Source organism: Hyla sarda, chromosome 1 (assembly GCF_029499605.1).
Source record: "Hyla sarda isolate aHylSar1 chromosome 1, aHylSar1.hap1, whole genome shotgun sequence".
Taxonomy (NCBI): Eukaryota; Metazoa; Chordata; class Amphibia; order Anura; family Hylidae; genus Hyla; species Hyla sarda.
Genome location: NC_079189.1, coordinates 548,608,616 through 548,629,422, shown reverse-complemented (window position 1 = coordinate 548,629,422; position 20,807 = coordinate 548,608,616). Strand labels below are relative to the sequence as shown.

At 42.2% G+C, this 20,807-nt stretch overlaps 1 protein-coding gene across 9 annotated transcripts in view; it reads right to left on the bottom strand.

Annotated features, from left to right (window-relative positions):
* HOMER1 (homer scaffold protein 1) overlaps window positions 1-14,549 on the bottom strand; it is a 148,254-nt gene extending 133,705 nt beyond the window's left edge. The window contains exons 1-4 of one of the 9 annotated variants that reach the window (XM_056541601.1): window positions 14,394-14,549; window positions 7,585-7,824; window positions 4,968-5,227; window positions 4,648-4,823 (exon numbers count right to left, since the gene is read on the bottom strand). In XM_056541601.1, coding sequence (XP_056397576.1) covers window positions 4,648-4,652 — 5 coding nt within the window. In that variant the 5' untranslated portion in view covers window positions 4,653-4,823; window positions 4,968-5,227; window positions 7,585-7,824; window positions 14,394-14,549. Of the gene's footprint in view, window positions 1-4,647; window positions 5,228-7,584; window positions 7,825-8,102; window positions 8,166-8,290; window positions 8,614-14,393 lie in introns of those variants that run through there. The other 8 variants (XM_056541597.1, XM_056541599.1, XM_056541598.1 and 5 more) reach the window with 8 other exon arrangements.
* Window positions 14,550-20,807: the final 6,258 nt, after the last annotated feature.

The following is a 20,807-nucleotide window of genomic DNA, read 5'->3' as shown; positions in this document are numbered from 1 at the left end:
TTACATCCAGTGTGAATAAGTTTCTATCGTTCATTAACAAAGCTTCTTTTTCATGAAGCTCTGTTAGGTGACACGCGAACTAGAAGTTAAAAGCTATTTCTAAGTCCAGTCACAATTTCTCAGTGGGATAAAGGTCTGAACACTGGGACATCACTGTTATTTTTAGCCAGCTTCCTTGAGCTGCTGTGTCCCCCCTGCCCCATGCTTAGCTGCACCATTATGTTACATTACTAGTTACATGGGTGGTGTGTGAGACAGTACATTAGGCATTTATCCTAATATTTATTTGTATTTTTATACCCAGTGTGCTACTCACATTTTAAGTATTGGTACATATTGCAGCTTAGTACTTTGTATTTGCAATTTTTGCACATATTTTTATGTATGGCATCTATGTATTAGGCGTATATTGTTTGTACATGGGCTGGGGACCCTCATGTTGAGGATTACTTTCCTCCACCCATGTATATTTCTTTTTTTAAGTGGTTTTAATTGTGTGCACTTGTTTAGGACTTCAATAAAGATTGAATATTTTCATTATAATTATTTTCAGTTGTGCATTCTTTGTAGTGGCCAGCTTTGCCTTGTAGAGTTTTTGGCCACTGTTTGCACCCTTTTCCATTCATTTTTTGCGGTGCCCATCCTCTTCTTTCTTGTGCTTTTTATGTATCATCTAAACACATACCAGATGGTTTCCTACCCAGGTCTGACATCAGGAACCTGTCAAACAATGTGGGACTGATATCATGAAGCAGTATCTCGCACATTTCTATAGTAGTCTTCAATACTCAGTACTGTAGCCTACTACCTGCTGCTCATAGGCTTACATAAGGTCCAAATGTGTGAAGGGAGTGTGCCCCCGAAACGCGTTATAATTCACCTATTACTTCTATAAAACGTTCTGGATTTGAACATATCTTTCCGCTTGAGTGTTTGTTTTTTTTTGTTTTTGTTTTTCAAGCTTCTTTCTTTCTGTAGGAGACTAAGAATAATTGAACGACCCTTAAACAAGTTGTCTGCTAAAGATCACCCTTTAAAAAAAAAAAAAAAGAAGGTATCGGATTAGCTGATCACTAAATATCTGACTTTTCTACCACCCCCACAGAGATCAGCTGTTATTGCCAGGAGAAGTCATTGCCAGCCAAACATTTCTTGACTTAAAAGGGTACTCCACTGGAAAACATTTTTTCTTAAATCAACTGGTGCCAGAAAGTTAAACAGATTTGTAAATTACTTCTATTAAAAAAATCTTAATCCTTCCAGTAGTTATCAGCTGCCGTATGATCCACAGGAAGTTGTTTTCTTTTTGAATTTCCTTTCTGCCTGACCACAGTGCTCTCTGCTGACACCTCTGTCAATTTTAGGAACTGTCCAGAGCAGGAGCTGATCACCATAGAAAATCTCTCTTGCTCTGGACAGTTCCTAAAATGGACAGATGTGTCAGCAGAGAGCACTGTGGTCAGACAGAAAGGAAATTCAAAAAGATAATAACTTCCTGTGGATCATAACAGCAGCTGATAAATACTGGAAGGATTAAGATTTTTTAATAGAAGTAATTTACAAATCTGTTTAACTTTCTGGCACCAGTTGATTTAAAAAAAAATGTTTTCCAGTGGAGTACCCTTTTAAGGAACCCCTCAATGATGCCCAATGGGACATATGGACAGCTTTGTAAAATTAGAGAACCCTTGAAATAATTTTCAATCCTCAGCTATAATGCTGAACTCTGGATGTCTTGCCTTGGGCACTGAGAAAGTTTGTCCCACCATCAGCCAGGACGATACCTTGAAACACATTTAAAATGCTACAGCTGCCATTTTGTTTCTAACCTGGAGCTATGTTTGTATGAGGGTGAACACCTCAGTATATAAATACCATGCAGAGTGTGAGGGTCTCAGGCCATGACTAAGAACATTATTGTTTGAAACGCGTCGGTGGACGTGGGTTTTTAACTCACCGGAGCACATCATGTTTGTCTTTGTCCTTCTTGGATTTTAAAGCGTTATTGAATAAAAATTAGAATTTTTTAACTACCATTTTTTGTGGAATGGGGGCCCTTGAATTTCGTTTCTGGATTGCTGAATAACCAAGGATATGGCTTGGCGTCCATCGTCCTTGTTCCCTACTTCCGGACACTCTCTCCATTCAGAATAGGCATGTGGTGGGCTGAAAGTTTTTTTCTATATTATTTTTTTGCAATAAAATTGAAGGCCTTTGTGGACCCAAAGAGGTTGTCCCAGGGTTCAAGTTTATCCCCTATCCACAGGATAGATAATATGTTTCTGACTAAAGGGGATGCAAGCGCTGGGACCACATGCATGGGGGTCTTGATTTGGGAAAAAGAGGGGGTCCTGAGTGTCCCTGAACAAATGAAGTGACGGCATATAAACTCAGTGTATATACAGTATATACAAAGCCACTCCATTCAATAGGACTGCTATCTTTAGTAGTCCTATAGAATATCAAGAACTTACTTCAAATAGGGGCACTCAGGACCCCCAGGCCTGCTGATCATAGGGGGTCCCAACGGACAGTCCCCACTGATCAGACGCCTATACATGGGTGTAGTTAATCGTAATTTTATGAGAACACTTCTTACTAAATTGCCCCCCTGCCTAACCCAACTTTATAAAACCTACTCTCCCTCCACCTACCAGCTGACCATCTAACATGCATCTATAGTAGGGTCTACCAGCTCCTTTCCTAGAGCCATTTTTCTCCTTTACAGTACCATTGGTCATAATGGGTGCCTGACACCTACAGCATTACCTTAGATACAGAATTCACTGGGTAGTATAAGGGCAGTGTTTCCCAAGCAATGTTGCTCCAGCTGTTGCAAAACCACAACTCTCAGCATGCCCGGACAGCCAACTGCTGTCCGGGTATGCTGAGAGTTGTAGTTTTGCCACACTGCTTGGGAAACACTGTGCTCCCTCCCTTACATGGCACCATAGACAGCAGCCTACTCTGCCTACCCCAGCTCCTGGCTCTGCTCCAGATGAAGTTCTATTTTAAGCTTTCCCAATTTTAGAGTTATCCCAGCAAGTACAACAAGCTTTCAGATCATTTTTACCATAAACAGTCAATAACACAGGACGGCTATTAACGGAATCTCGGTGATAATGTGCCCTGTACGCCACCGATTTTGGCTGGAAAGAGACCGGCAGTGTCCAAGAAGCGCCCCCACCCCTAATAATTGCTTATTTCTTTCTTATTGCTCTAGTTTTGAGACCCTTCAGAAACCTTTACACACACGACATTGCCAGCTCTACATTAACAATTTACTACAACGGCTTAAAGGGGTACTCCGGTGGAAAACAAATGTTTTCAAATCAACTGGTGCCAGAAAGTTAAACAGATTTGTAAATTACTTCTATATAAAAATCTTAATCCTTCCAGTACTTATCAGTTGTTGTGTGCTCCAGAGGAAGTTGTATTGTTCTGTAGTTCTTTCCATTCTGACCACAGTGCTCTCTGCTGACACCTCTGTTTGTGTAAGGAACTGTCCAGAGTAGGAGCAAATCCCCATAGCAAACCTCTCCTGTTCCGGACAGTTCCTGACACAGACAGAGGTGTCAGCAGAGAGCAATGTGGTCAGATTCTAAAGAACTACACAACTTCCTCTGTAGTATACAGCAGCTGATAAGTACTGGAAGGATTAAGATTTTTTAATAAAAGTAATTTACAAATCTGTTTAACTTTCTGGCACCAGTTGATTTGAATAGTTTTTTTCCTATCGGAGTACCCTTTTAAGTACACCCCAAAATATCTGCAACTACCCAGCAGTCATCCCCTCACGTATTTAACTCTTTGCCTACCGATTGTTCATTCTCACTGCAATCTTAAATTTGCAGACCTTATTTCCTCCTACAAAATATTTTGTTTTCATCTCCATGTGAGGTACAAGAATTCCCGCAGCTTTTAATAGTTTTATATCTGAGTAATGTGAATGATCATGAATAGAGATGAGCGAACTTACAGTAAATTCCATTCGTCACGAACTTCTCGGCTCGGCAGTTGATGACTTATTGTGCATAAATTAGTTCAGCTTTCCGGTGCTCCGGTGGGCTGGAAAAGGTGGATACAGTCCTAGGAAAGAGTCTCCTAGGACTGTATCCACCTTTTCCAGCCCATGGGAGCACCTGAAAGCTGAACTAATTTATGCAGGAAAAGTCATCAACTGCCGAGCCGAGAAGTTCGTGACGAATGGAATTTACTGTAAATTCGCTCATCTCTAATCATGAAGATATAAGACCAAAGCATTGGACTGGTTAATATGGTGACAGTATACGGCGCCGTGATCTGGACCCGGGTAGCATCCTGATGCATTAATACCATTTTATTAAAATAGACAGTCCCATCAATCACACTTAAGTGTTTTATGTATTTGTGGTAGACGATAAATCTAATGTATTATGTCACTTTACTACCATTAACTATGCCTTAGTGTCTCCTAAGTATCCTATGTGCTGATTTATGGGGCATTTAGGTTGCTCAGACTTGTACACATAATGCATAGGAAAACAGCGGCGTCTTCCAAAGTAGTCTTGGCTACGAATCCCACAGACGTCTAGACTGAAGAAATCTATGTCAAGGTCATCACATAAAGTCCTGCAACTCATTCGCCCGGAGGAGACACTCACTTACCCCATTTTGCCCAGATAAGATTTTGCACTGAAGTGATGTCAGGAACTTTCAGACTGTTTCTCCTTGTACCATCGGCACTGCTCCGTGTCCCTCCAATCGGATTTTGTCTCATATACGGTCAAACTCTTCTAACTGGCATCACTCCGCGGAGTGACACAGATACGTGAATTGTCTGGCTTTTAAATCCAAGGATAATTCCAAAAACCGAAAGGAGAAAAAAATAAAATAAAAACAAATGAAAGGAGCGAGCAGTTTTTTCTTTTCATATATAGATTACTGTTGTAAAAAAGAAAAACTGTATATTAAAAAAGTATATCCACCAAAATAAGTGCGCATTCATGTGCCTTCTTCTCCCAGAGTCTCGTACTTTCAGGCAACACTAGGAAGCCAGCCCAATGCTTATTCCAATCATGTCCTTCTTGACAAAGATCCGCTTCCCACGCTCCTCTTCCCACACACACAGACATATATACAGTATGCACCAGTGTGACCAATAACTGCAGACCGCCCAGGTCTCCTTCCTGTGCTAGAACCAAGCCTCTTCTTCCTCCTGGGACCTCTCTGCAGGAGGGATCCAGTACTAGAGAAGACAAGGAGAAAGTATCAGGAGGCAGGGCAGTGGGAGACGCTATAACAGAAAGATGGATATGAGATAGATAGATAAATATGAGAAATAGATATGAGATAGATAGATAGATATGAGATAGATAGATAGATATGAGAAATAGATATGAGATAGATATGAGTTAGATAGATATATATGAGAAATAGATATGAGAGATATGAGTTAGATAGATAGATATGAGATAGATAGATAAATATGAGATAGATAGGAGATAGATAGATAGATAGATATGAGATAGATAAATAGATAGATAGATATGAGAAATAGATAGATATGATATAGATAGACAGATAGATATGAGATAGATAGATACATATGAGATAGATATGAGATAGATAGATAAATAGATATGAGATAGATAGATTAGATAGATATGAGATATATAGATATGAGATATATAGATATGAGATAGATAGATAGATATGATATAGATAGATATGAGAAAGATAGGTAGATATGAGATAGATAGATAGATAGATATGAGAAATAGATAGATATGTGATAGATAGATAGACAGATAGATATGAGGTAGATAGATAGATAGATATGAGGTAGATAGATAGATATGAGATAGATAGATAGGTAGATATGAGATAGGTAGATATGAGATAGGTAGATATGAGATAGATAGATAGATATAGATAGATAGATAGATAGATAGATAGATAGATAGATATGAGAGAGATAGATATGAGAGAGATAGATAGATATGAGAAATAGATAGATATGTGATAGATAGATAGATAGATAGATAGACAGATAGATATGAGATAGATAGATATGAGGTAGATAGATAGATAGATATGAGATAGATAGATAGATAGATAGATAGATATGAGATAGATACATATGAGGTAGATAGATAGATATGAGATAGATAGATAGATAGATATAGATAGATATGAGATAGATAGATAGATAGATAGATAGATAGATAGATAGATGGATAGATGAGATAGATATGAGATGGATAGCAATAAATAGATAGATAGATATGAGATAGATAAGATAGATACATACATACATACATATGAGATAGATAGATATGAGAGAGATAGATAGATATGAGATAGAGATAGATAGATATGAGATAGATACATACATACATACATATGAGATAGATAGGTATGAGTAAGTTAGATAGATAGATATGAAATAGATAGATAATAGAGAAATATATACATAGATCATATGGATAGCAAGGAAAATAGATAAAAATATAGATAGTATACAGACAAAAAGACACATAGATAGATAAATAGATAGGATAAACAGAAGACAAAAAAGATATAAACATAGATACTGTAGATAAAAAGATAAGAAGTAGATAAAAAATATAGATAACTGAGATAAACATATAGTTATGATATTGTAGACAGACATATCGATAAATAGACAGTTACGATATAGATAGATACCAGACAGATAGATAGATAAGATAGATACTGCAGACAGATACTGTAAATGGATAGATAGAACATATACAGGTAAAAAGATATATAGATATGATGGATAAGCAGACAGACAGAGGGAGCTATATAGTAGACAAATAAAAGGATAGATACAACAAATAGTAGACAGATAAAACCATTAACAGAATAAGTTATAGATCAATGGATACATTACACATGGGACAGATAGTTACAGGAGAGTCCAATGAGAATACACCTGACGATCTGCTGTCCATTCATAAAGCATTGACAATGTAACATATACATGAAATCCACTACAAGTGTCCCCTGAAGAAGTCATATACTTAGGAGACTGCCTGTAGGACAGGTCCGGCATACTGCAGTAGGAAGGGCTCGGATACTGCTGTATATTCATGACGATTATATTATGTAACATTAAGTAAAACTATTTCAATGTGGATTCTATTCAGGATGATTTAAGTAATGAATATATGAATATTCTTGGAGGATGGGGATTAGGAGAGAGCGGTGCCATGCTAGAAGAGGGGGGTGAGGAGAAGAGGAGAACACTCTGCTGGGGGTATATATATATATGTGTATATATATATATATTGCTGGGTCTCTTCTGCAGCAGACTGTCTGATGCAGTGTTTCCCAACCAGGGTGCCTCCAGCTGTTGCCAAACTACAACTCCCAGCATGCCCGGACAGCCTTTGGCTGTCCGGGCATGCTGGGAGTTGTAGTTTGGCAACAGCTGGAGGCGCCCTGGTTGGGAAACACTGATCTGATGAGGTCCCATCACTAGTGCCTTACATGAGAGGATTGATGCATAAAATAGATGAATAAAATGGAAGTGAGTGTCATGCAGGGATGAAAGTTTGGGGGTGTCCGGTGATCTACCTGTCCGGGGTGCTGGATCCTAGCCGAGCAGCAGCGCTGGAGGGTCGGGGATGACAGAATGTGACATTGCAGGGGCTGCAGCGCTTCTCCTCCAGAGTCGGCTCACACTAGGGGCGCCTTCAGCACCATGGACAGCAGCAGCAGTGGGCGATCGCTGGCAGCAGAGGGAGCAGCTCGTGTGCGGCCATCAGCAGGGCACAGCAAGCGGCCATCCTTCAGCTGCTGGCACCGAGCATGTCTCTGTAACACACACAGGGACAGGAGGGTAACGGGGACGTGGGGAGGAGACAGCAGCGGTAATAACCCCAGATCGCAAGGACAGCGCCGCCCTCAGCAGCTGATCAGGCCTGGCACCTCTAATCCACGGGCATGCTGGCCAACCGGACGCCCACCTTCCCGTGCCCTTGCATTTGATCCCATGCCAGCTGGGTTACATGCACAAGTCGCTGTCACAGCACTGCACCCAGCCTGCACTGACTGTACCAACACAACGTGGACTACCAGAAGGAGCATCTTACCTTGTGCATGCTGGCATCTGACTATATACACCCACTGACTGACTTCTGTGCCATGCATCTATATATATACACCCCACCCCTGGATCCATAGGTCAGCAGGAAAAAAAAAAAAAAAAGCCTAATGTTATGTAACATTGCTACAGACCTATGCAACTGTGCCGGGGGACATGACACTGGCAGCCACTCACCTCCTATTGCAAGTGAAGGCCCCAGATAAGAGCTGCTGGATGTGTATGAGGCTGTGCACACTCCCCCGTCTGTCACTAGAGCGTTATAGCACATGCACTGCTTCTGTGTCAGTACAGTAGGAGGAGGATGCTGCATTCAATGACTATGGAGTATGCAATGCTATGTGTGTGATGCTAGTGCAAAGTGAGCGTGCATTCTATGTGATACATGTGTGCAATGTATGTGTATAATGTGTGCAATTGAGTGTATCTTGGGTGCAATGTGTATATCCTGTGTGCACTGTGTGTATCATGTTTTCACTGTGTGTTATGTGTGCACTGTGTGTGTATCCTGTGTGCACTGTGTGTGTATCCTGTGTGCACTGTGTGTGTATCCTGTGTGCACTGTGTGTTATGTGTGTGCTGTGTGTATGGTGTGTGCACTGTGTGTTATGTGTGTATGGTGTGTGCACTGTGTGTATGGTGTGTGCACTGTGTGTTATGTGTGTATGGTGTGTGTTATATGTGTATGGTATGTGCACTGTGTGTTATGTGTGTATGGTGTGTGCACTGTGTGTATGGTGTGTGCACTGTGTGTGTATCCTGTGTGCACTGTGTGTGTATCCTGTGTGCACTGTGTGTTATGTGTGTGCTGTGTGTATGGTATGTGCACTGTGTGTTATGTGTGTATGGTGTGTGCACTGTGTGTATGGTGTGTGCACTGTGTGTTATGTGTGTATGGTGTGTGTTATATGTGTATGGTATGTGCACTGTGTGTTATGTGTGTATGGTGTGTGCACTGTGTGTATGGTGTGTGCACTGTGTGTTATGTGTGTATGGTGTGTGTTATATGTGTATGGTATGTGCACTGTGTGTTATGTGTGTATGGTGTGTGCATTGTGTGTATGGTGTGTGCACTGTGTGTATGGTGTGTGCACTGTGTGTTATATGTGTATGGTGTGCGCACTGTGTGTTATGTGTGTATTGTGTGTGCACTGTGTGTTATGTGTGTATGGTGTGTGCACTGTGTGTATGGTGTGTGCACTGTGTGTTATGTGTGTATGGTGTGTGTACTGTGTGTATGGTGTGTGTTATATGTGTATGGTGTGTGCACTGTGTGTTATGTGTGTATGGTGTGTGCATTGTGTGTTATGTGTGTATGGTGTGTGCACTGTGTGTATGGTGTGTGCACTGTGTGTTATATGTGTATGGTGTGCGAACTGTGTGTTATGTGTGTATGGTGTGTGCACTGTGTGTTATGTGAGCACTGTGTGTGTATCCTGTGTGCTCTGTGTGTATCATGTTTTCACTGTGTGTTATGTGTGCACTGTGTGTGTATCCTGTGTGCACTGTGTGTGTATACTGTGTGCACTGAGTGTATGGTGTGTGCACTGAGTGTATGGTGTGTGCACTGAGTGTGTATCATATGTTCACTGTGTGTTATGTGAGCACTGTGTGTGTATCCTGTGTGCACTGTGTGTGTATACTGTGTGCACGGAGTGTATGGTGTGTGCACTGAGTGTATTGTGTGTGTTATATGTGTATGGTGTGTGCACTGTGTGTATGGTGTGTGCACTGTGTGTTGTGTGTATGGTGTGTGCACTGTGTGTATGGTGTGTGTTATATGTGTATGGTGTGTGCACTGTGTGTTATGTGTGTATGGTGTGTGCATTGTGTGTTATATGTGTATGGTGTGTGCACTGTGTGTTATATGTGTGAATGGTGTGTGCACTGTGTGTTATGTGTGTATGGTGTGTTCACTGTGTGTATGGTGTGTGCAGTGTGTGTTATATGTGTATGGTGTGCGCACTGTGTGTTATGTGTGTATGGTGTGTGCACTGTGTGTTGTGTGTATGGTGTGTGCACTGTGTGTATGGTGTGTGCACTGTGTGTTATGTGTGTATGGTGTGTGTACTGTGTGTATGGTGTGTGTTATATGTGTATGGTGTGTGCACTGTGTGTTATGTGTGTATGGTGTGTGCATTGTGTGTTATATGTGTATGGTGTGTGCACTGTGTGTATGGTGTGTGCACTGTGTGTTATATGTGTATGGTGTGCGCACTGTGTGTTATGTGTGTATGGTGTGTGCACTGTGTGTATGGTGTGTGAACTGTGTGTTATGTGTGTATGGTGTGTGCACTGTGTGTATGGTGTGTGCACTGTGTATGGTGTGTGTTATGTGTGTATGGTGTGTGCACTGTGTGTTATGTGTGTATGGTGTGTTATGTGTGTATGGTGTGTGCACTGTGTGTTATGTGTGTATGGTGTGTGCACTGTGTGTATGGTGTGTGCACTGTGTGTATGGTGTGTTATGTGTGTATGGTGTGTGCACTGTGTGTATGGTGTGTGCACTGTGTGTATGGTGTGTTATGTGTGTATGGTGTGTGCACTGTGTGTTATGTGTGTATGGTGTGTGCACTGTGTGTATGGTGTGTGCACTGTGTGTATGGTGTGTTATGTGTGTATGGTGTGTACACTGTGTGTATGGTGTGTGCACTGTGTGTATGGTGTGTTATGTGTGTATGGTGTGTACACTGTGTGTATGGTGTGTGCACTGTGTGTTATGTGTGTATGGTGTGTTATGTGTGTATGGTGTGTGCACTGTGTGTTATGTGTGTATGGTGTGTGCACTGTGTGTATGGTGTGTGCACTGTGTGTATGGTGTGTGCACTGCGTGTTATATGTGTGTATGGTGTGTATGGTGTGTGCACTGTGTGTTATATGTGTATGGTGTGTGCAGTGTGTGTATGATGTGTGCACTGTGTGTTATTTGTGTATGGTGTGTGCACTGTGTGTTATGTGTGTATGGTGTGTGCACTGTGTGTATGGTGTGTGCACTGTGTGTATGGTGTGTTATGTGTGTATGGTGTGTGTTATATGTGTATGGTGTGTGCACTGTGTGTTATGTGTGTATGGTGTGTGCACTGTGTGTATGGTGTGTTATGTGTGTATGGTGTGTGTTATATGTGTATGGTGTGTGCAGTGTGTGTTATGTGTGTATGGTGTGTGCACTGTGTGTATGGTGTGTGCAGTGTGTGTTATATGTGTATGGTGTGTGCAGTGTGTGTTATGTGTGTATGGTGTGTGCACTGTGTGTATGATGTGTGCACTGTGTGTATGGAGTGTGCAGTGTGTGTTATGTGTGTATGGTGTGTGCACTGTGTGTATGGTGTGTGCAGTGTGTGTTATATGTGTATGGTGTGTGCACTGTGTGTTATGTGTGTATGGTGTGTGCACTGTGTGTATGGTGTGTGCACTGTGTGTATGGTGTGTTATGTGTGTATGGTGTGTGCACTGTGTGTATGGTGTGTGCACTGTGTGTATGGTGTGTTATGTGTGTATGGTGTGTGCACTGTGTGTTATGTGTGTATGGTGTGTGCACTGTGTGTATGGTGTGTGCACTGTGTGTATGGTGTGTTATGTGTGTATGGTGTGTACACTGTGTGTATGGTGTGTGCACTGTGTGTATGGTGTGTTATGTGTGTATGGTGTGTACACTGTGTGTATGGTGTGTGCACTGTGTGTTATGTGTGTATGGTGTGTTATGTGTGTATGGTGTGTGCACTGTGTGTTATGTGTGTATGGTGTGTGCACTGTGTGTATGGTGTGTGCACTGCGTGTTATATGTGTGTATGGTGTGTATGGTGTGTGCACTGTGTGTTATATGTGTATGGTGTGTGCAGTGTGTGTATGATGTGTGCACTGTGTGTTATTTGTGTATGGTGTGTGCACTGTGTGTTATGTGTGTATGGTGTGTGCACTGTGTGTATGGTGTGTGCACTGTGTGTATGGTGTGTTATGTGTGTATGGTGTGTGTTATATGTGTATGGTGTGTGCACTGTGTGTTATGTGTGTATGGTGTGTGCACTGTGTGTATGGTGTGTTATGTGTGTATGGTGTGTGTTATATGTGTATGGTGTGTGCAGTGTGTGTTATGTGTGTATGGTGTGTGCACTGTGTGTATGGTGTGTGCAGTGTGTGTTATATGTGTATGGTGTGTGCAGTGTGTGTTATGTGTGTATGGTGTGTGCACTGTGTGTATGATGTGTGCACTGTGTGTATGGAGTGTGCAGTGTGTGTTATGTGTGTATGGTGTGTGCACTGTGTGTATGGTGTGTGCAGTGTGTGTTATATGTGTATGGTGTGTGCACTGTGTGTTATGTGTGTATGGTGTGTGCACTGTGAGTATGATGTGTGCACTGTGTGTATGGAGTGTGCAGTGTGTGTTATGTGTGTATGGTGTGTGCACTGTGTGTATGGTGTGTGCACTGTGTGTTATGTGTGTATGGTGTGTGCACTGTGTGTATGGTGTGTGCACTGTGTGTTATGTGTGCAGTGTGTGTTATGTGTGTATGGTGTGTGCACTGTGTGTATGGTGTGTGCACTGTGTGTTATGTGTGCAGTGTGTGTTATGTGTGTATGGTGTGTGCACTGTGTGCATGGTGTGTGCACTGTGTGTTATGTGTGTATGGTGTGTGCACTGTGTGTATGGTGTGTGCACTGTGTGTTATGTGTGCAGTGTGTGTTATGTGTGTATGGTGTGTGCACTGTGTGCATGGTGTGTGCACTGTGTGTTATGTGTGCAGTGTGTGTTATGTGTGTATGGTGTGTGCACTGTGTGCATGGTGTGTGCACTGTGTGTTATGTGTGCAGTGTGTGTTATGTGTGTATGGTGTGTGCACTGTGTGCATGGTGTGTGCACTGTGTGTTATGTGTGCAGTGTGTGTTATGTGTGTATGGTGTGTGCACTGTGTGTATGGTGTGTGCACTGTGTGTATGGAGTGTGCAGTGTGTGTTATGTGTGTATGGTGTGTGCAGTGTGTGTTATGTGTGTATGGTGTGTGCAGTGTGTGTTATATGTGTATGGTGTGTGCAGTGTGTGTTATGTGTGTATGGTGTGTGCACTGTGTGTATGGTGTGTGCACTGTGTGTATGGAGTGTGCAGTGTGTGTTATGTGTGTATGGTGTGTGCAGTGTGTGTTATGTGTGTATGGTGTGTGCAGTGTGTGTTATGTGTGTATGGAGTGTGCAGTGTGTGTTATGTGTGTATGGTGTGCACTGTGTGTATGATGTGTGCACTGTGTGTATGGAGTGTGCAGTGTGTGTTATATGTGTATGGTGTGTGCAGTGTGTGTTATATGTGTATGGTGTGTGCAGTGTGTGTTATGTGTGTATGGTGTGTGCAGTGTGTGTTATATGTGTATGGTGTGTGCAGTGTGTGTTATATGTGTATGGTGTGTGCAGTGTGTGTTATGTGTGTATGGTGTGTGCAGTGTGTGTTATGTGTGTATGGTGTGTGCACTGTTTGTATGATGTGTGCACTGTGTGTATGGAGTGTGCAGTGTGTGTTATATGTGTATGGTGTATGCAGTGTGTGTTATATGTGTATGGTGTGTGCAGTGTGTGTTATATGTGTATGGTGTGTGCAGTGTGTGTTATATGTGTATGGAGTGTGCAGTGTGTGTTATGTGTGTATGGTGTGTGCAGTGTGTGTTATGTGTGTATGGTGTGTGCAGTGTGTGTTATATGTGTATGGTGTGTGCAGTGTGTGTTATGTGTGTATGGTGTGTGCAGTGTGTGTTATGTGTGTATGGTGTGTGCAGTGTGTGTTATATGTGTATGGAGTGTGCAGTGTGTGTTATGTGTGTATGGTGTGTGCAGTGTGTGTTATGTGTGTATGGTGTGTGCAGTGTGTGTTATATGTGTATGGTGTGTGCAGTGTGTGTTATGTGTGTATGGTGTGTGCAGTGTGTGTTATGTGTGTATGGAGTGTGCAGTGTGTGTTATGTGTGTATGGTGTGTGCAGTGTGTGTTATGTGTGTATGGAGTGTGCAGTGTGTGTTATGTGTGTATGGTGTGCACTGTGTGTATGATGTGTGCAGTGTGTGTTATGTGTGTATGGAGTGTGCAGTGTGTGTTATGTGTGTATGGAGTGTGCAGTGTGTGTTATATGTGTATGGTGTGCACTGTGTGTATGGAGTGTGCAGTGTGTGTTATGTGTGTATGGTGTGTGCACTGCAGCTTGTGTATAGAGGTGTGTGGACAGTGTGCCCGGTGCAGTCTACCCGGCTGAGCAGAGATCCGCAGCAGCGCATACACACAAGCCAATGATGGCAGCACTGACCGCCTGATGATGCCGGTTACCGAGGCTCTGAGGCTGGGGTGCGGGCCTGCCTGGTGCCGTGAGTCTGCTCAGACCTTCTCTCCATCCCTCTGCTCTGGAGACATTTAAATAAGCAACGTCATCCCGTTCTCCCCTCCGCATTGACGTCACTCCCGTGTGGGGGATGACGTCAAAGTGCTCAGCGCAGCCGGAAGCGGTTTCTAAATAAGGGGAGAAGGGAGAGGCAGAGAGACTGGAGGAGGGAGGAGGGGGAGGGGAGGAGGGCACCGAGGACCCTGGGATATGAGGCTTTGTTGTGCTGTTCACCAAAAATAGATGTGTGAGGAGACATGATGCGGCTGAACTTTAGGAAGAAATAACAGCAACACCGTGTAATCCATCCTTATCCACCCAAACACATCATCATCATCATCATCATCATCATCCATCCAAACACATCCTCATCATCATCATCCATCCATCCAAACACATCATCATCATCATCCATCCAAACACATCATCATCATCATCCACCCAAACACATCCTCATCATCATCATCATCCACCCAAACACATCCTCATCATCATCCACCCAAACACATCATCATCATCATCATCATCCATCCAAACACATCATCATCATCCATCCATCCAAACACATCATCATCCATCCAAACACATCATCATCCATCCAAACACATCATCATCCATCCAAACACATCATCATCCATCCAAACACATCATCATCCATCCAAACACATCATCATCCATCCAAACACATCATCATCATCATTATCATCTATCCAAACACATCCTCATCATCATCATCCATCCAAACACATCCTCATCATCATCATCCATCCAAACACATCCTCATCATCATCATCCACCCAAACACATCATCATCATCATCCATCCAAACACATCCTCATCATCATCATCCATCCAAACACATCATCATCATCATCCACCCAAACACATCATCATCATCATCCACCCAAACACATCACTATCATCATCATCATCCATCCAAACACATCCTCATCATCATCATCATCCATCCAAACACATCGTCATCATCATCCATCCAAACACATCATCATCATCATCCACCAAAACAAATCCTCATCATCATCATCCACCCAAACACATCCTCATCATCATCATCCACCCAAACACATCATCATCATCCATCCAAACACATCATCAACATCATCCATCCAAACACATCCTCATCATCATCATCATCCATCCAAACAAATCATCATCATCATCATCCATCCAAACACATCATCATCATCATCCACCAAAACAAATCCTCATCATCATCATCCACCCAAACACATCCTCATCATCATCTTCCACCCAAACACATTATCATCATCATCCATCCAAACACATCATCATCATCATCCATCCAAACACATCCTCATCATCATCATCAGCCATCCAAACACATCATCATGATCATCCATCCAAACACATCCTCATCATCATCCATCCAAACACATCCTCATCATCATCATCATCCACCCAAACACATCCTCATCATCATCCACCAAAACACATCCTCATCATCATCATCATCCATCCAAACACATCCTCATCATCCTCATCATCCATCCAAACACATCATCATCATCATCATCCATCCAAACACATCCTCATCATCATCATCATCATCCACCCAAACACATCCTCATCATCATCAATCATCCACCCAAACACATCCTCATCATCATCAATCATCCACCCAAACACATCCTCATCATCATCCATCCAAACACATCATCATCATCATCATCCATCCAAACACATCCTCATCATCATCATCATAATCCACCCAAACACATCCTCATCATCATCATCATCATCAATCATCCACCCAAACACATCCTCATCATCATCCATCCAAACACATCATCATCATCATCCATCCAAACACATCATCATCATCCATCCTAACACATCATCATCATCCATTCAAACACATCATCATCATCATCATCATCCATCCAAACACATCATCATCATCATCATCCATCCAAACACATCATCATCATCCATCCAAACACATCATCATCATCATCCATCCAAACACATCCTCATCATCACCATCATAATCCACCCAAACACATCCTCATCATCATCAATCATCCACCCAAACACATCCTCATCATCATCAATCATCCACCCAAACAAATCCTCATCATCATCCATCCAAACACATCATCATCATCATCCACCCAAACACATCTTCATCATCATCATCATCATCAATCATCCACCCAAACACATCCTCATCATCATCATCAATCATCCACCCAAACACATCCTCATCATCATCATAATCAATCATCTACTCAAACACATCCTCATCATCATCCATCCAAACACATCATCATCATCATCCACCCAAACACATCCTCATCATCCTCATCATCATCATCATCCACCTAAACACATCCTCATCATCATCCATCCAAACACATCCTCATCCTCATCATCATCATCATCATCCATCCAAACACATCCTCATCATCATCCACCAAAACACATCCTCATCATCATCCTCCACCCAAACACATCCTCATCATCATCATCCATCCAAAAACATCCTCATCATCATCCATCCAAACACATCCTCATCATCATCATCATCCACCCAAAAACATCCTCATCATCATCATCATCCACCCAAACACATGCTCATCATCATCATCATCCACCCAAACACATCCTCATCATCATCCATCCAAACACATCCTCATCATCATCATCATCCACCCAAACACATCCTCATCATCATCCATCCAAACACATCCTCATCATCATCATCATCATCCACCCAAACACATCCTCATCATCATCAATCATCCACCCAAACACATCCTCATCATCATCAATCATCCACCCAAACACATCCTCATCATCATCCATCCAAACACATCATCATCATCATCATCCATCCAAACACATCCTCATCATCATCATCATAATCCACCCAAACACATCCTCATCATCATCATCATCATCAATCATCCACCCAAACACATCCTCATCATCATCCATCCAAACACATCATCATCATCATCCATCCAAACACATCATCATCATCCATCCTAACACATCATCATCATCCATTCAAACACATCATCATCATCATCATCATCCATCCAAACACATCATCATCATCATCATCCATCCAAACACATCATCATCATCCATCCAAACACATCATCATCATCATCCATCCAAACACATCCTCATCATCACCATCATAATCCACCCAAACACATCCTCATCATCATCAATCATCCACCCAAACACATCCTCATCATCATCAATCATCCACCCAAACAAATCCTCATCATCATCCATCCAAACACATCATCATCATCATCCACCCAAACACATCTTCATCATCATCATCAATCATCCACCCAAACACATCCTCATCATCATCATCAATCATCCACCCAAACACATCCTCATCATCATCATAATCAATCATCTACTCAAACACATCCTCATCATCATCCATCCAAACACATCATCATCATCATCCACCCAAACACATCCTCATCATCCTCATCATCATCATCATCCACCTAAACACATCCTCATCATCATCCATCCAAACACATCCTCATCATCATCATCATCATCATCATCCATCCAAACACATCCTCATCATCATCCACCAAAACACATCCTCATCATCATCCTCCACCCAAACACATCCTCATCATCATCATCCATCCAAAAACATCCTCATCATCATCCATCCAAACACATCCTCATCATCATCATCATCCACCCAAAAACATCCTCATCATCATCATCATCATCCACCCAAACACATGCTCATCATCATCATCATCCACCCAAACACATCCTCATCATCATCCATCCAAACACATCCTCATCATCATCATCATCCACCCAAACACATCCTCATCATCATCCATCTAAACACATCCTCATCATCATCATCATCCACCAAAAAACACATCCTCATCATCATCATCATCCACCCAAACACATCCTCATCATCATCATCATCCACCCAAACACATCATCATCATCATCCACCCAAACACATCCTCATCATCATCATCATCCACCCAAACACATCCTCCTCATCATCATCATCATCCATCCAAACACATCCTCATCATCATCCACCCAAACACATCCTCATCATCCATCCAAACACATCATCCACCAAAACACATCCTCATCATCATCATCATCCACCCAAACACATCCTCATCATCATCCATCCAAACACATCCTCATCATCCATCCAAACACATCCTCATCATCATCCATCCAAACACATCCTCATCATCATCATCAATCATCCATCCAAACACATCATCATCATCATCCACCCAAACACATCTTCATCATCATCATCATCATCATCATCATCAATCATCCACCCAAACACATCATCATCATCATCATCATCATCATCAATCATCCACCCAAACACATCCTCATCATCATCATCATCATCAATCATCCACTCAAACACATCCTCATCATCATCCATCCAAACACATCATCATCATCATCATCCACCCAAACACATCCTCATCATCCTCATCATCATCATCATCCACCCAAACACATCCTCATCATCATCATCATCCACCTAAACACATCCTCATCATCATCAATCCAAACACATCTTCATCATCCATCCACACACATCCTCATCATCATCCACCAAAACACATCATCATCATCATCCTCCACCCAAACACATCCTCATCATCATCATCCCCCAAACACATCCTCATCATCATCATCCATCCAAAAACATCCTCATCATCATCCATCCAAACACATCCTCATCATCATCCAACCAAAAACATCCTCATCATCATCATCCACCCAAACACATGCTCATCATCATCATCATCCACCCAAACACATCCTCATTATCATCCATCCAAACACATCCTCATCATCATCATCATCCACCCAAACACATCCTCATCCTCATCATCATCATCCACCCAAACACATCCTCATCATCATCCATCTAAACACATCCTCATCATCATCATCCACCCAAACACATCCTCATCATCATCATCATCCACCCAAACACATCCTCATCATCATCATCATCAATCATCCACTCAAACACATCCTCATCATCATCCATCCAAACACATCATCATCATCATCATCATCCACCCAAACACATCCTCATCATCCTCATCATCATCATCATCCACCCAAACACATCCTCATCATCATCATCATCCACCTAAACACATCCTCATCATCATCCATCCAAACACATCCTCATCATCATCATCCATCCAAATACATCCTCATCATCATCCACCAAATTACATCCTCATCATCATCCTCCACCCAAACACATCCTCATCCTCATCATCCCCCAAACACATCCTCATCATCATCATCCATCCAAAAACATCCTCATAATCATCCATCCAAACACATCCTCATCATCATCATCATCCACCCAAAAACATCCTCATCATCATCATCATCATCATCCACCCAAACACATGCTCATCATCATCCACCCAAACACATCCTCATCATCATCCATCCAAACACATCCTCATCATCATCATCATCCACCCAAACACATCCTCATCATCATCATCATCATCCACCCAAACACATCCTCATCATCATCCATCTAAACACATCCTCATCATCATCATCATCCACCCAAACACATCCTCATCATCATCCACCCAAACACATCCTCATCATCATCATCATCATCCACCCAAACACATCATCATCATCATCCACCCAAACACATCCTCATCATCATCATCATCCACCCAAACACATCCTCATCATCATCATCATCCATCCAAACACATCCTCATCATCATCCACCCAAACACATCCTCATCATCCATCCAAACACATCATCATCCACCAAAACACATCCTCATCATCATCATCATCCACCCAAACACATCCTCATCATCATCCATCCAAACACATCCTCATCATCCATCCAAACACATCCTCATCATCATCCATCCAAACACATCCTCATCATAATCATCATCCACCCAAACACATCCTCATCATCCTCCACCCAAACATCCTCACCATCATCATCCACCCAAACACATCCTCACCATCATCATCATCATCCACCCAAGCACATCCTCATCACCATCATCCACCCAAACACATCCTCATCACCATCATAATCCACCCAAACACATCCTCATCATCATCACCATCATCATCCACCCAAACACATTCTCATCATCATCATCATCCACCTAAACACATCCTCATCATCATCCATCCAAACACATCCTCATTATCATCATCATCCATCCAAACACATCCTCATCATCATCCACCAAAACACATCCTCATCATAATCTTCCACCCAAACACATCCTCATC